General features: G+C 42.0%; 1 protein-coding gene across 7 annotated transcripts in view; it reads right to left on the minus strand.

Annotated features, from left to right (window-relative positions):
* LOC105481077 (sushi domain containing 1) overlaps positions 1-15,856 on the minus strand; it is a 138,925-nt gene that overhangs the window by 64,493 nt on the left and 58,576 nt on the right. For 6 of the 7 annotated variants that reach the window (XM_071078159.1, XM_071078158.1, XM_071078161.1 and 3 more), the window contains 3 exons: positions 11,989-12,086; positions 10,870-11,056; positions 1,455-1,564 (listed from right to left, as the gene is read on the minus strand). In XM_071078159.1, the coding sequence (XP_070934260.1) occupies positions 1,455-1,564; positions 10,870-11,056; positions 11,989-12,086 (395 nt within the window). The remainder of the gene's footprint in view (positions 1-1,454; positions 1,565-10,869; positions 11,057-11,988; positions 12,087-15,856) is intronic. The other variant, XM_071078163.1, reaches the window with a different exon arrangement.

Genomic DNA, 15,856 nt, shown 5'->3' on the forward strand with positions numbered 1-15,856 from the left:
CATATTGTAGTTGCCTGTTTACCTATATATTCTATTAGCTTGAATTGGAAACTTCCAGGTCCTAATACGTGATATCCTTTTGGTAAATAGAATAAATTAATTAATTCTGACCTGGGCGCAGTGGCTCACACCTGTAATCCCAGCACCTCGGGAGGCCGAGGTGGATGGATCACTTGAGGTCAGGAGTTCGAGACCAGCCTAGCCAATATGGTGACACGATGTGTCTACTAAAAATACAAAAATCAGCAGGGCATAGTGGTGCACGCCTGTAATCCCAGCTACTTGAGAGGCTGAGGCACAAGAGTCGCTTGAATTTGGAAGGTGGAGGTCACAGTGAGCCAAGATTGCCCCACTGCACTCCAACCTGGGTAACAGAGCAAGACTCCGTCTCAAAAAAAAAAAAATTTTTTTTTGGCCAGGTGTGGTGGCTCACGCCTGTAATCCCAGCACTCTGGGAGGCCGAGGCGGGCGGATCACGAGGTCAGGAGATGGAGACCATCCTGGCTAACACAGTGAAACCCCGTCTCTACTAAAAAATACAAAAAATTAGCTGGGCGTGGTGGCGGGCGCCTGTACTCCCAGCTACTCGGGAGGCTGAGGCAGGAGAATGGCGTGAACCCGGGAGGCGGAGCTTGCAGTGAGCCAAGATGGCGCCACTGCACTTCAGCCTGGGCGACAGAGCAAGACTCCCTCTCAAAAAAAAAAAAAAAAATTTTTTTAATGTAATACTTACTGAATTTACTGTCCACCAGATGACTTGCTAGGCACTAAAAATGACACAAAAATAAATCTCAGTTCCTGCCTGAATTTACTTATCATTTTACTCATGATGTTTAAGAAAATATCAAGTTAAATGAGGACCAATAGCCATCCAATGAGTTCCTTAAAATTCCATGCCCAGGTGGGCAGATCATCTGAGGTCGGGAGTTCAAGACCAGCCTGACCAACATGGAGAAACCCCGTCTCTACTAAAAATACAAAATTAGCCAGGTATGGTGGCGCATGCCTACAATCTCAGCTACTCAGGAAGGCTGACACAAGAGAATCGCTTGAACCCAGGAGGCAGAGATTGCAGTGAGCCAAGATCACGCCACTGCACTCCAGCCTGCACAACAAGAGTGAAACTCAGTCTAAAAAAAAACCACACACACACATTCCATGCCCAAATGTGAATCTGATAGCAAAATAAGCTGTATTATTTAATGCACTAAAATAAAATATAAGCTTGAAATGCCAGGCACAGAAAATGATAGCAAGTCACCAAATATAGTATCTTGCTTCAAGTTAGTTCCTCATTTACATCCATCTCACATCTCACATCCATCTCTAGAAACAAAAATCACAAACTGTCTAGAAGTTCATTCATTTTTAAATACTTTGGATACTTACTTGGAGATCACCCAAAGTTTTAAATGACACAATTCTTTAATAGACAGCATAAGAGATCTCCTTACTTGGTACATGTGTTCTGATCCAACTTTCCTAGAATGCCTGTTCAGTTGCAAACAAGTTTCATTAAATATTGAAATATTGAATATTCCATCATCTTCTAAGAGATCATCTTCTAAAAGACAAGAGAGAAACTTATAGTTTGCACCAAATTAGCAAAATGCATCACTGCTGAATGCAAGTGAAACTCTGACACCTTAAGAGAGCCAATTGGGTGTTTAAGAGGAATAATATTAAATCTGGCATCAATGGACTTATCTTCAAGTCCTGGCTCTCCAACTTCTCAATTGTAATTACCTTAGCTAAGTCACTGAACCTCAGTCTTCCTGTTTGTAAAAGCAAGTAATTCAGCTTGCTTTTCTTATGTCACAGGCCGCTTAGATAAGCAAATGAAACATTTAATAATTGCCATAAAATAATAAAGAAAGCTGTGATATTTTTAGAAAGTTAATCCTGTCACTTGGATTGTCCATAGTAAAATGTCATGAAGGTAAGCATAGCAGTAGCCAGGAAGTCTGAGAATAAGGAAAGTGGCAAATAAAAATCAAAGGCTATAGATTTAAACTCTCAGAGCAAGTGCTTTCCAACCTAGAAAATAACCAGAAAGTAGATGACCAAGCAAGAGGAAATTTGCTTTCACAGCACACAGTATTTCAAGAGCTACTCAGCTGAGTACTAAGGCAATAAAATAATCAGAAAGCAGACTTGTTTTAACCATTGTACAGAAAAAATGTCATTTCATACCTCCTGTAGTCTAATTCATTCTTACAATGTTCTATTTTCTTAATGTAGTCTAAAAGGATAGATTTGTTACTAATGAATTAAAGAAATAACAGAGTCAGGAATAACATCAGTGATTTTCAAGAAAAAGTAAATTTCCTAACAAACAAGACTGTACTTTTTCTACCAATGGGAAAGGTGTAAATGTCTACCAAAGAGAAGCTATTTTATAACTACCTTTAATGTGTATTTCTCCTGTGGGAGTTTCTGCTACCTAAGAATGAGAACAATAAATTATTTTAGTCAAGATCAGAATTGTCCACAGCATTTTCAATATCACTGACATATTCAGCACAAGGCAACTAGCTGGGGAAAATATTCCTGCCTATAATTGGAAAGTGTAGAAAGATGGTTATGAGAGAGAATTTGAAGACCTATCATATGTGCTCTCCTTTGTCTTCACAATTTTTATTTAACAGATTTCATAAGGACATAAGAAATGAAAATGGTCACATGTATGCATGCGATTTTGAGGAACACCAAGTGTCTGCATGTAAGAAATGCATGTATGTAAGAAATACCACATAAAGCTTCTGTCTCTGTACAGGCAGAACAGAAGAAGTACTGTCTGCACAGTTCATATCTCAATATGATTTTCACATAAGATAGTCATTATCGTCTGAATTCAGGGGAAGATGGCAATGTGAACAAAGGCATCTGGCTCCCACTTCCCACGCCCAAGCCTGACAGAAGTGATGGAGAATAAGTAAAAATGGGTCAAAATTTGCATCTGGGTTGGAAAGAAGGGTCGGTTGCCATACACAAGGCGGAAACATGAAGACATTTCAGCTTAGCACAGTATGGAAGAGCCCGGGCTAAAGAAAGACCCTAAGACCTACTGTGCAACCTGGCTTCCAAGCAAAGGAATGTAGTCCCAAAGTTTCAAAAGAAAGAACTGGAGGAGAACTAGAGCCCATGGAAAAATCAAGACAGGTCACAGGACAAATCAATGACCCATGCTCTATCTGGAGCCATTTAGCCCAGTGGTTCCCAAACTGCACCTCAGAATCACCCAGACATCTGCAGATTTGAAGTAATGCTTTGACATCTGTATTTTTTTAAGAGTTCACCTGACAGTTCTTCTTCTCTCTCTCTCTTTTTTTAAACAGGGTCTCACTCTGTCACCCTGACTACACTGCAACCTCCACCTCCTGGGCTCAAGCAATCCTCCCACCTCAGCCTCCTGAGTAGCTAGGACTACAGGCATACACCACCAAGTCCAGCTAATTTGGGGGGTTTCTTTTGTAGAAATAGGGTTTCACCATGTCCCCAGGCTGGTTTCAAACTCCTGGACTCAAGCCATCCACCTGCCTCAGTCTCCCAAAGTGCTGGGATTACAGGCATGAACCACCACATCCCTAACCTCACCAGGCAATTCTGATAGGCAATCAGGTATATATTAAAAATAATAGTATATATACTACTATTGCTACTGCTAATAATAATAATAGTAATAATAATAATAATAATAGCCCTTCTGTAGCCCACTGTAGATTAGTAACAGGGAAGGACTTCGAAGTAGAGGCCTCAGGACCTGAAGGTACCATCTGGCAGAGAGGCTGGGTTAACAGAAAGGGCTTGCCTCTTTCCTGCCTTGGTAGGCTGTAATGCCATAAAGAAGCCAGGCCCAAAGCCAACAACTTCACCAATCATAGCAAAATGCTCAGAAACAAAGCACAGGGTGGTGGGCTTTCTCACAGCTGCTGCCCAAAGGACACTGGATCACCCAACCAGCAGAAAATCCATTCATACTGAGATCTGATATAAACATACTAACATTATCCAATGGAAAGGAAGATCAAAGGGAAGGCCATCCATTTTATTATGAGGGAAATATCAGACCTAGACTGAATTTTTATCTTCTAAGGATAAATAATCCAGAAGGGTGGAAAAAAAAACTGCAAAATGATTCTACAAAGAAGGAGAGGGAAGGAAAGGAAGATTGTGCTCGGGAGGCAAAGAACAAGCATATTTATAAACAAGAAAATATTGAGCAATGGTAAAATTAGGTAGCATCTGTTTTGTATGGTAAATAAAATTTTTTAAAATAGATTCAAACAAGAGATAAAGGATGAGATAATAAGAGAACGTGACAGCAGAGAGGAAACTGGTAGAGAGAAGCAAAAATAAAAAGGGAACTAGATGAGACCCAAAGAAAAGGAAATGAAAGTACAACAGCAGAATTTAAAGTGCATTGGAAATGGTAAAGATAGGAAATGTCAATGCAAAAATGCATATTTGCGTAAGTGCACATAGAGAACAAGCTTGTTATATATTCAAAGAAGGCAGAGGAAAAAGACATGGACAATAAAAAGGAGAAAATGGGAAACCCATGTGGACGAACAAGCAATTCCACATAGGGATATTTGAAGAGCAAAAAACAAACTTTTCTTAAAAAAGCAATAATCAGAGATGTAATAAAATAAAATGTTCCTAATATATAGTTAAGCCAAATTCTGAAGACCAAAAAACTCACAGGGGGCTGGGCAAGGTGGCTCATGCCTGTAATCCCAGCACTTTGCGAGGCCAAGATGAGTGGATCACTTGAGGTCAGGAGTTTGAGATCAGTCTGGCCAACATGGTGAAACCCTGTCTCTACTAAAAATACAAAAATTATCTGGGTGTGGTGACACACACCTGTAATCCCAGCCACTCGGGAGGCTGAGGCACGAAAATCTCTTGAGCCCAGGAGGTGAAGGTTGCAGTGAGCCAATATCACACCACTGCACTCCAGCCTGGGTGACAAAATAAGACTCAGTCTCAAAACAACAACAACAACAACAGCAACTCACAGGGTACTTGGAAAACTTAGTGCAAAACATGAACATTTCCATCTGCCCACTACCCAGACAGAGGTTTCATGAAGGAAGAGACTTCTGTGTCACTATCGAATTCTCAATGCCTAAAAAACATCAGACACATAATAGGTGGTCAATAAACATTTGCCAGGTACATTAATAAATGATTAATGTCTTAAATTTTATGGCTAAAGAAGCCTTCATGATACATAAGCTGAAAATCAAATAGCTTACATAGAATTTTTTATATTTTATTTATTTATTTGAGACAGTCTCGCTCTATCACCCAGGCTGGAGTGCAGTGGTGTGATCTTGGCTCACTGCAACCTCCGCCTCCCGTGTTCAAGCAATTCTCGTGCCTAAGATTCCCAAGTAGCTGGAACTACAGGCACACACCACCGCCACCACCCGCCCCACCGCCGGCTAATTTTGTAATTTTGGTGTTATGCCATGTTGATCCTGGCCTCAGGTGATCTGCCCACCTAAGCCTCCCAAAGTGCAGGGATTACAGGCATGAGCCACTGCACCTGGCCAGGATTTTAAAAAAAAAGAAAATCACACCTTCTTCTAACTCTTCTTTCAAAGCTTCCAGTTCCCAATGTCAATATGAAATACTTCTAGAATTCCAAGAACAAAAGTTTATGACCCAACAATTTTATCTTCAATCAAGCTCTCATTCACATGTGAAGGCAACAAAAGACATTCTCAGATCATCATGGACTCAGAAAGTATCCCATTGCCTCCCTGAGGAGCAGGCAAATCACCCTACAGAGAGAGAAATAGAGATAGAGAAATAATAGAGAATGTGGTTTGAAAAGACTGTCAATAAGCACTGAAACTATTAAAACATGTACCCAAGGTTAAATCATTGCTACCAAGGTTTCTATAAATCAATATAAGAGTGAGCTCTTTGAAGAGATAACACATGTTAAAAATAAGAAACTGGTAATATAATGCCATACTAAACCAATAACCTAAGAGGAGAGAGAGGGGAAGAAATAAAAGGGAGTTTTGTAAATAAAAGGAATGCTAACTTATCTCTTCAGGGAAAAGTTAACAATATTTCAGTCTTAACACTGGTGAAAAAAGAAATACACACTCAAATAGAATTTGTCTTTTTTAAATGTGATCACTTGTAGAAAAGAAAACAAAATCTATACTATCTGACTCACTGGAAAAGAAAATCTGTGTAACAAAAAGAAAACAAAAGACACAGCAAAGTAGCATTAAAAAGGGAAAAAGCAGACCAGGAACAGTGGCTCACACCTGTAATCCCAGCACTTTGAGAAGCTGAGGTGGGAGGATCCCTTGAGGCCAGGAGTTCAAGACCAGCCTGGGCAATATAGTGACACCTTGTCTTTACAAAAATTTACAAAATGAAAAAATTAAGTGATCTGCATAACTGTGGTCCCAGCTACTTGGGAGCTGAGGTAGGAGGATTGCTTGAGCCTGGAATGTCAAGGCTGCAGTGAGCCATGGTTGCACCACTGAACTCCAGCCTGGGCAACAGAGCTAGACCGTATCAAAAAAAAAGAAAAAAAAGAAAGAAAAGAAGAGGCCAGACGTGGTGGCTCACGCCTGTAGTCCCAGCTACTCGGGAGGCTAAGGCACAAGAATCACTTAAAACCGGGAGGCCGAGGTTGCAGTGAGCCAAGATCACGCCACTATACTCCAGCCTGGGTGACACAGCGAGATTCTGTCTCATTCATAAATAAATAAATAAATAAAAGGAAAATCATATCACAAATAAGAATGATGTAAGTTGGATAACTTATCTAATCAAAAATAAAAGTTTTCCAGAAAGGCTGTCAATACATGCTGTCTCCTAGAGTACATTTATAGCAATATTATTCAGATAGCTTTCAAGAAGGAAAAAAGTAGACAAAGGCATATCATGCAAATGCAAGCACAAATAAATCAAGAAGACAATATTACTTTCAACATATAATTCAAGGCAAAGGTATTAAACAGGCTAAAACAAGCCATTTGTTACTAGTGAAAGAATCTATAATAAAGATATCAGTCATGAACATAAAAATCATATCAAAATGTGTGAAACAAACCAATAAGAATTTCTAAGAGGAACAGAAAATGGCAATCCATGTTAAAAATAAACAAAAACCAGAAGTACTGAATAATTCTATTAATAAAGTTGACTTAATAGTAGATCTTACTCCCCTTACAGACAAACACTCTACCTTATTATCTAGCACCTACTGAAATTACCAAACTTGGTCAAATGCTAAGACCCAAGAAAATGTCAATAAATACTCCAAAACATACCAAAATGTAATAAAACTAGAAAATAACAACACAGTATAAATGTTACAAAGAAAAAATCTACCACTGTATAAAATGCTTATAATTAATTATTCAAAGGGAAAATCACAATAGTAATTATATAATGCTTTGAAAGTAAGGGTAAAGAGAATACTTATTAAAATATAAATAATTATTCTGTCAAACAGAAAATCAGAATAGCAATTATATCATGCCTTGAAACATGTATCAATGCCTAAAGAATTCTGCCAAAGCTCAAATCTGCAAGAAAGAAACATTAAAGACTTTTACTATCAAACAGAAAAGAATGGAAATAAGTTGAATTTTGTTATAAATTCAGCTCAAGAATTTAGAAACAGAACAATATAACCAATTTAACAGAAATATGGGCTGTGCACTGTGACTCACACTTATAATCCCAGTACTTGGGGAGGCGGAGGCAGGCATATCAACTGAGCCCAGAAGTCCAAGACCAGCCTGGGCAACATGGCGAAACCCTGTCTCTACAAAAAATACAAAAATTTGCCAGGCATAGTGGTGCATGCTTGTAGTCCCAGCTACTTGGGAGGCTGAGGTGGTAGGATCACTTGAGCCCAGGAGGTCAAGGTTGCAGTGAGCCATGATTGCACCACTGCATTCCAACCTGGGTGACAGAGCTGGATGTCTCAAAAAAAAAAAAAAAAGAGAGAGAGAGAGAAACATGGAGAAGGAAAAATAAAAACAAGAGGAGAAATTAGTGAGTTTGAAAAAGAAAAACAATTTCAAAACCTAAGAGTTCATTCCTTGGGGAAAAAAAAATAGTAATAAAATACACAACCCAAACCAATCAACTTCTAAAAAGAGAAAGAGAACCGAACTTAGGAGTCAGAATAACCCGGGATTATATAACCTATAGACCCAGAGGAGATGAAAGCAAATATTCCATCTGACATTCTGCCAATATGGGTAATATATCAACCAAATATATATTTTTTAGAAAAATACAAAACTTGACTCAAGAAAATGTCAGAAACATAAACAGACCCAAAATCATGAAAGAAATTGACAAAGTTGTCAAAGAATCATCCCCTTAAAGGGGTGCAACTTCAATGATCTTTTGAGAAAACGTTCAATTTTAAAGGAAGGGAATAATTCCAATGTGACATAAACTATTCCAGAGGGAAAAACAATGGAAAACTTCCCAGTTCATTTTAAGGAAAATAGCGTAACTCCGATAATGAAATCAGAACAGAATGTCCAGGATCTGGAGGAAAAGAATGACAAGTCTTTATAATAGTGCATAAGTAAACAGAAGACTTGAGTACACACTGAGTAAATGTGGAAACATACCTTGCTCCCAGTTAGGATGGCTCAATATAAATCCTAATTCTCTCTAGATTAACTTGCAAATATAATCCAATTCCCTTTAGTCCAGAGACATTAAATAACTCAGCCATGATCAGCCAACTCTTCACTACAGACATAAGAGGCAAAACCAGATCTGCCTGACTCCAAAGACCATGTTTTTCCCAAGGGGAAGGAACTTGAACAGGTAATTGGATATTAGTAAAAACAGCTGATGCCAAACAGCAACCTGTCATCCTCACTGAATAGTGACCGGTGAGTGATGATCTTTTAAAGACATTTCCCTATAGTAGTTTACTAATAATTTTGTAAGGCTTCTCTGATTAGTTACCATATTAATTTTATAATATCTTTGCCTACATTTTATTTACTTGCAAAGAATTAATTTTGTTTTATTTATATACAAATATGAAGAGACCTAATTTGTATAATCTCATAGTTGGTTTTATATTGTTAAGATTGGCAGACTTTTTCAACTATTTCTGCTGAATCTATGTCACTTCCCAGCTACTCGGGTTAAGGTACAGTTTAAGTGGGATAGCAAACAGCTAATTAAGAACTTTCTCAACTCCCCCAAAATAATAAATGACATCGGCCAGCTGTGGTGGTTCACACCTATAATCCCAGCACTTTGGGAGGCTGAGGTGGGCAGATTACTTGAGGTCAGGAGTTTGAGATCAGCCTGGCCAATATGGTGAAACCCAGTCTCTACTAAAAACACAAAAAATAGCCAGGCATCGTAGTGGGTGCCTGTAATCCCAGATCCTCAGAAGGCTGAGGCAGGAGAATCGCTTGAACCTAGGAAGCGGAGATTGCAGTGAGTCAAGATAGCACCACTGCACTCCAGCCTGGGCGACACAGCAAGACTCCATCTCAGAAAATAAATAAATAAATGACATCAATTACTTCTCAAGGTTTGTCTACAGGGTTTTTTGTTTGTTTGTTTTCTGAGACAGGGTCTTGCCCTGTCACCCAGGTTGGAGTGCAGTGGCATGATCAGAGCTCACTGCAGCCTGGTGAACTCCTGGGTTCAAGTGATCCTCTTGCCTCAGCCACCTGAGTAACTGGGACTATAGGCATGCACCATCACACCAGGCTAAATGTTCTTTCTTTCTTTTTTTTTTTTTGGTAGACATGGGGGTCTCACTGTGTTGCTCAGGTTGACCTCAAACACCTGGCTTCAAGCAATCCTCCTCAGCCTCCCAAAGTGCAGGGATTACAGGCATGAGCCACTGTGCCCCACCTGTCTACAAAGTATTTAATTAGTCCTCATACCTCATAACCAGAGGTTTTTTTTTTTTTTTTACTTACTGTAATTGTCACAGTGTTTTTAAAAACCCATGTGACAATTATGTACAATGAGGTTTATTTCTACTTCTTAAAGCTCCTTCCCTCCACTCCTTTTTTCAGCTAACACCTACCCTCCCGCACCCTAGGGGTGCCCCTGCTTCCACCTCCCCACTCTCAACTTGATCCCCTTAAAGCTGCTAGGTCAGCCTCCCTGGCACCTCCTCTTTCACACGCAAGAGCAAGAAATGACTCTTGGTTTTTTTTTTTTTGGTTTTTTTTTTTTTTTGAGACAGTCTTGCCTGTTGCCTAGGCAGGAGTGCAGTGGCACTATCTCGGCTCACTCACTGCAACCTCTGCCCCCTGGGTTCAAGTGATTCCTGTGCCTCAGCCTCCCGAGTTGCTGGTCCTGCAGGCGTGCGCCTCCACACCCAGCTAAGTTTTTCTGTTTCTAGTAGAGATATGGTTTTGCCATGTTGGCCACGCTGGTCTGGAACTCCTGACCTCAAATGATCCGCCTGCTTCAGCCTCCCACAGTGCTGGGATTATAGGCATGAGCCACCACACCTGGCCAGAAATGACTTTTGAGTTTACTGCCAAAGATAAGCCACATGGCTACCCTCTGTTGCCTTGGGTATTTGAGAGTGGACTGATCATCACCTAATGTTCTCCTTTTAAATGCCTTTTTATTACTTGCCACCACTCCCTGAGGGCTCAGCTGAGAAAAAATACCCCAGAGCCCATTCAGCCTGGTACCAAGAGGATACGGATCTCTCGACCTCCTCTAGTTCTATGGCTGGAGCAACTACGTCTGAGTATAAATCTCAGAAAGCAAATAGGAGCTGTCCGGCCCAGCTGATTCTGCAGCATACTTCCCCACATTCCGTGCTTAGCGTTTTCTAGGAGGAAATGAGGCTTCGCCTCCACCTACCAGCTGTCTGGAAACCAATGACGGCTGGCACAGAGCGCCTGGGAGGTGCTGTGGAGATGTTCACCGTGTAGTTGGTGCCTGGGTACAGGGCTAGGCACACTTCTGGGGTCCTGCTGTCTGTGGTCAAGTTGACTGTCTCCTCATGAACTGATTCCATAGGGTCTAACCGTTGTCCTTTTACGGATATCTTTGAGAGGAAAAGACAAGAGAACCCCCTATGACTCCAGTCAAAACAATCCAGAATTTGTGGTGCTGGAGCCCATTCTCCTACTATTCCATTTTATACTGCGCTGCTCAGCCAGGGAGCATTCGTAAGGTACATCTCTGCTGCCAGGTATCTGCTGATAAAGTCTGATCAGCCCGGTGAATATTAAACCCCTAGAAGAGACATAAATGAGGAATCTCCCTAGGAAGTGCTCTCCTGCACACGAATGATCAAATGGAGACAACTGCAACCTGAGGACCATTGGCTGCACTCTGTCACCAAGTCAGCAGACGTTCCCGGGCTTGCTCTGGGGGTGTGAAATACAAGCGCTTGGAAACAAGCAATCGTGAGGATGCCAAATATAAACGCATCCCCCACACACGCACCCTGCTGAATGACAAACATGTTAAACACAAAATGCAAAATAACGAAATAATACAGATATCTTCAAAAATTCCGTCCGCTCTTTTTAAATGACAGTGGGATCGGAAAGCAGTTAGATTGAGGCCAGGCGCGGTGGCTCATGCCTATAATCCCAGCACTCTGGGAGGCCGAGGTAGGTGGATCACCTGAAGTCAGAAGTTCAAGACCAGCCTGGCCAACATGGTGAAACCCCATCTCTACTGAAAATACAAAAAATTAGCCAAGCATGGTGGTGCACACCTGTAATACCAGCTACTTAGGAGGCTCAGGCAGGAGAATCACTTGCACCCAGGAGGCTGAGGTTGCAGTGAGCCAAGATCCCACCACTGCACTCCAGCCTGGGCAACAGAGTGAGACTGTCTCAAAAAAAAAAAAAAAAAAAAGAAGCAGCATTTAGATTGAAAAGCTCTCACGGAGGCAAGTCCCTCTGACTCATATTCCCATGGGTGACGTGTCTGTCCTAGCAGGAAGAAGTGGATCATTTTACTTACCACATATGCGATCTTGGGGTTTATTCTTCCTGAGTTTATTTGCCATCTCACACAGGTATCATTAAACACTGATACATCATCAATTTTTGTCAGAATTTCTAAAAGAGAAAAAGGCAGTCAACTCACAAAAATGCATCAATGGGCTTTAGGAAAATTCTGAGGGAGATCAGTCTATCTGCTCAGCTGGTATCTCTACTGGTCACCATTCATCCTCAGAGGCCGACACTGAGTCAGGCAATGCAAGCTCTCCCAAGCCAATCACCCAACTTCTCTTCATCAGGAATGAGCATGGCCCATTACCCGACTTAGAGGGAAAGGAAAGATTCCTGCTTGGGTATAGGTCAGAATTCCAACCTGTGATTCACTTGACAGGCCACTGATGCCACTGGCATTCCACTCGGGTAGAATGGAACGAGGCCCAGAACTGGGTCCTGAGTGAGACCTTCCCTGCAATTGCACAGGTGAGACCTGCTTCCACCTTTCTCTTCCCAGCAGGATGGTGGGAAACTCCTTCAAGTCACTGCTATCCCAAGGGGGAAAATGACATGTCTCACCACACAGGACCACGCCTCAGAAACAGGTTGGGTCAAACTAAAGAAATTCTCCACAAGGTTCCTAGCTACTTCTGGCACTCCTGTAACTGAAGCTATTTAATCTGCTTCTATCAGGAGGCCACGGATTCCTCTGGGTTGTTCTGCTTCTTTTAAATATTCTGCATGTATTCCAGGTAATGAATTTAGCAATGTGGGAAACCATATGAAGGCCTTGGTTCCCCGAGGCAACATAGTTTTCAACAGTCCCAGTTAACCCTCAAGTGGTTGTTGAGACAGGAAGAAGGAAAGGGGATCTAGCTTTTTATTTCTTTGAAATCAAATTCCCAGCCGGGTGCAGTGGCTCACACCTGTAATCCCAGCACTTTGGGAGGTCAAGGTTGGCAGATTACCTGAGCTCAGAAGTTTGAGACCAACCTGGACAACATAGTGAAACCCCATCTCTACTAAAAATACAAAACTTAGCGAGGTGTGGTGGCACGTGCCTGTAATCTCAACTACTTGCAAGGCTGAGGCAGGAGAATGGCTTGAACCTGAGGTTGCAGTAAGCTGAGATTGCACCACTGCACTCCAGCCTGGGTGACAGAGCAAAACTCCATCTCAAAAATAGTAAAATAAAATAAAATAAACTCCCTACACACAAGTAATCTACTTGCAAATGATATGATCTTATATATATCTATATATAAAACTCTAAGGAATCCACACCAAAACAAGTATTAGAGCTGAGAAAGGAGGTCAGCGAGGTTGCGGAATACAATGCCAATGTACAAAAACCTATTGTATTTCCATACACTAGCAATGAGCAGTCCAAAGATGAAATGAAGAAAACGATTTCATTTACAATACTATCAAAAACAAACAGGCCTGGCGCAATGGCTCACACCTGTAATCCCAGCACTTTGGGAGGCCAAGGCAGGTTGGTCACCTGAGGTCAGGAGTTCGAGACCAGCCTGGCTAACATGGCGAAATCCCGTCTCTACTAAAAATACAAAAATTAGCCGGGCGCACTGGCGCATGCCTGTAGTCCCAGCTACTTGGGAGGCTGAGGCAGGAGAATCCCTTGAACCCGGGAAGCAGAGGTTGCAGTGAGCCAAGATCCTGCCACTGCACTCCAGCTTGGGTGACAGAGTGAGACTCCATCTCAAAAACAAAAACAAAAACAAACAAAATTCCCGCAGACAGAAGCTATCATACAATTATTCCTGGAGAAAGTTATCCTCATGTCACCAAAACTGGATATTCCACAGCCCCAGTTCAAGCCTTCCCATTGAAGCAAACACCTCTTAAGAACTCCTCAACCTCTCAGCTTCCCCTGCTCCTTGTCCCATCCCTGCATGGGTTTTGACAACATGACCAGGTCTTGCCTCCTATTCTGGGGCTTCCCTGCTGTGGCACCCACACCCCAGCACATGCCATCTGGAAGTGCAGGGGAGTTAAAATCCCATGGGGACAGGAGCTGATAGAGAAATCCTTCCTCCTTTCTTTTCTCTGAAGGGCTGTCCAACAAAGACTTAGTTTCTTCAGCGTCTAAGGACACTGTCACACAGATGGGGTAATGCCCGCCCTCTGTGGAGACCAGTACAATCAGGCATCGTACGCTGACTCTCCTTCTTTCCCTGCTTTACTGCCCTTGGTTCCCATTCCTGATGCCTGGGATTTGATTCTCTACTGCGTAATAAATATAAACCCAATGAAAGGCTCCCATCTAAGAAGAGCGAGAAAGCTAATTCTCCATCTCAGAAAAGACTCTCCACAACTCAGCTCCTGTTTCTCCCTTCTGGTAAATCTCTTCGCAGTCTCCAAGTGCAAAAGGAAGCCTGTACCTTAGGTACCTGGAGGGCCAACCCTCTTCTCCTGTACTCAGAACCAATGCTAGCTTTGGATCGACCCAGATCTATTGATCTCTCTGCCCAAATAAGAGTTTATATCTTTACTAAATCATCCCTTCGGGAACAATGCCTAGATTCTGTGTCCCACAGGACCTGGTCTTGGGTAAGCCCAGGTCATCTATTAGCAAGCGAAAATCAATGCAGGCAGAGAGGGGAAAACAGGCAAACTCCTACTGAGATACCAGAAAGGCCACCCACGGCTGTCTGCAGCATTCCTGGATCTCCATATTAGTATTTCTCCCTAGAACACACACAAATTGAAATCAAATAAATACTCCAATTGTGAGCCAGGTGGGTACGGTGGCTCACGCCTGTAATCCTAGCACTTCGGGAGGCTGAGACAGGCATATCACTTGAGGTCAGGAGTTTGAGACCAGCCTGGGCAACATGGTGAAACCCTGTGTCTACTAAAAATACAAAAAATTAGCCAGGCGTGGTGGTACACACCTGTAATTCCAACTACTTGGGAAACTGAGGCACAAGAATTACTTGAACCCAGGAGGCAGAGGTTGCAGTGAGCCAAGATTATGCCACTGCACTGCAGCCCGGGCAACAGAATGAGACTCCATTGCAAAAAAAAAAAAAAAAAAGAAAGAAAGAAAGAAAAGAGAGAAAAAAAGAAAAGAAATACTCCAATTATGAGCATGGGTACCCTAAGAGACACAATGACCTTATCAGTTCACCCCCTTGGGTAGCATAAAGATGATGTTGGTACTACTCTTTTATCAGCCTGAACAAGCCCCAGATATTTCTGGCCTCTACCCTCTTTGCTGCCCTTCAAAGCCCCAGAGCTCTTGGCATCTCTGCTCACTCACACATGCCTTTGATACTAACTCACCACCTGGTCCAGAAAGAAAAGGCACCAGCCCAGCCCTCATCTTCTCTCTGAGTTGCCAGCAAAGCGAATTTCCTTCTTACTCTCAGTTCCTTTGTCATCCAAGCAGAGATTAGAAAGGAGTTTTCTTTCTTGTCCTTCCTTCTTGCTCATTCACTATGACAACTGTAAATGGCATCTCAAAGATGCCATCTGCCTCCAGCCTGTGCCATGCTCTCTGCACAGATGGGACCCAGATCCAATTATAGGGGTGTCAGATATTTCATCCCAGGGAGCAGTTTAACAAAGTTTGGTTGCTTTTCCCTCCAGGTGCCTACAAATTAGTTGGAAAGACTCCTTTATAAATGAATCAGATATTCAACATCTACATTAATGCTGCCCTTTGAATGGAGACTATATGCCCTCATTCCAATAGTGCTGATAACTGAAAACATTTCTGGAAGTCTTCTTTGGAGCTGTCCCAGAGCTCTTTCATTCCCTGCTCACTACTAACTGAATGGCTATCAAATGCCAAGCATCCTGCCACTCCAGGCACTGGGCTGTGACGATGTTATCTGCTGACTATGTAGGGAAAAAGTACTCTTAAAAGT

The sequence above is a fragment of the Macaca nemestrina genome, chromosome 14, assembly GCF_043159975.1.
Source record: "Macaca nemestrina isolate mMacNem1 chromosome 14, mMacNem.hap1, whole genome shotgun sequence".
NCBI lineage: Eukaryota > Metazoa > Chordata > Mammalia > Primates > Cercopithecidae > Macaca > Macaca nemestrina.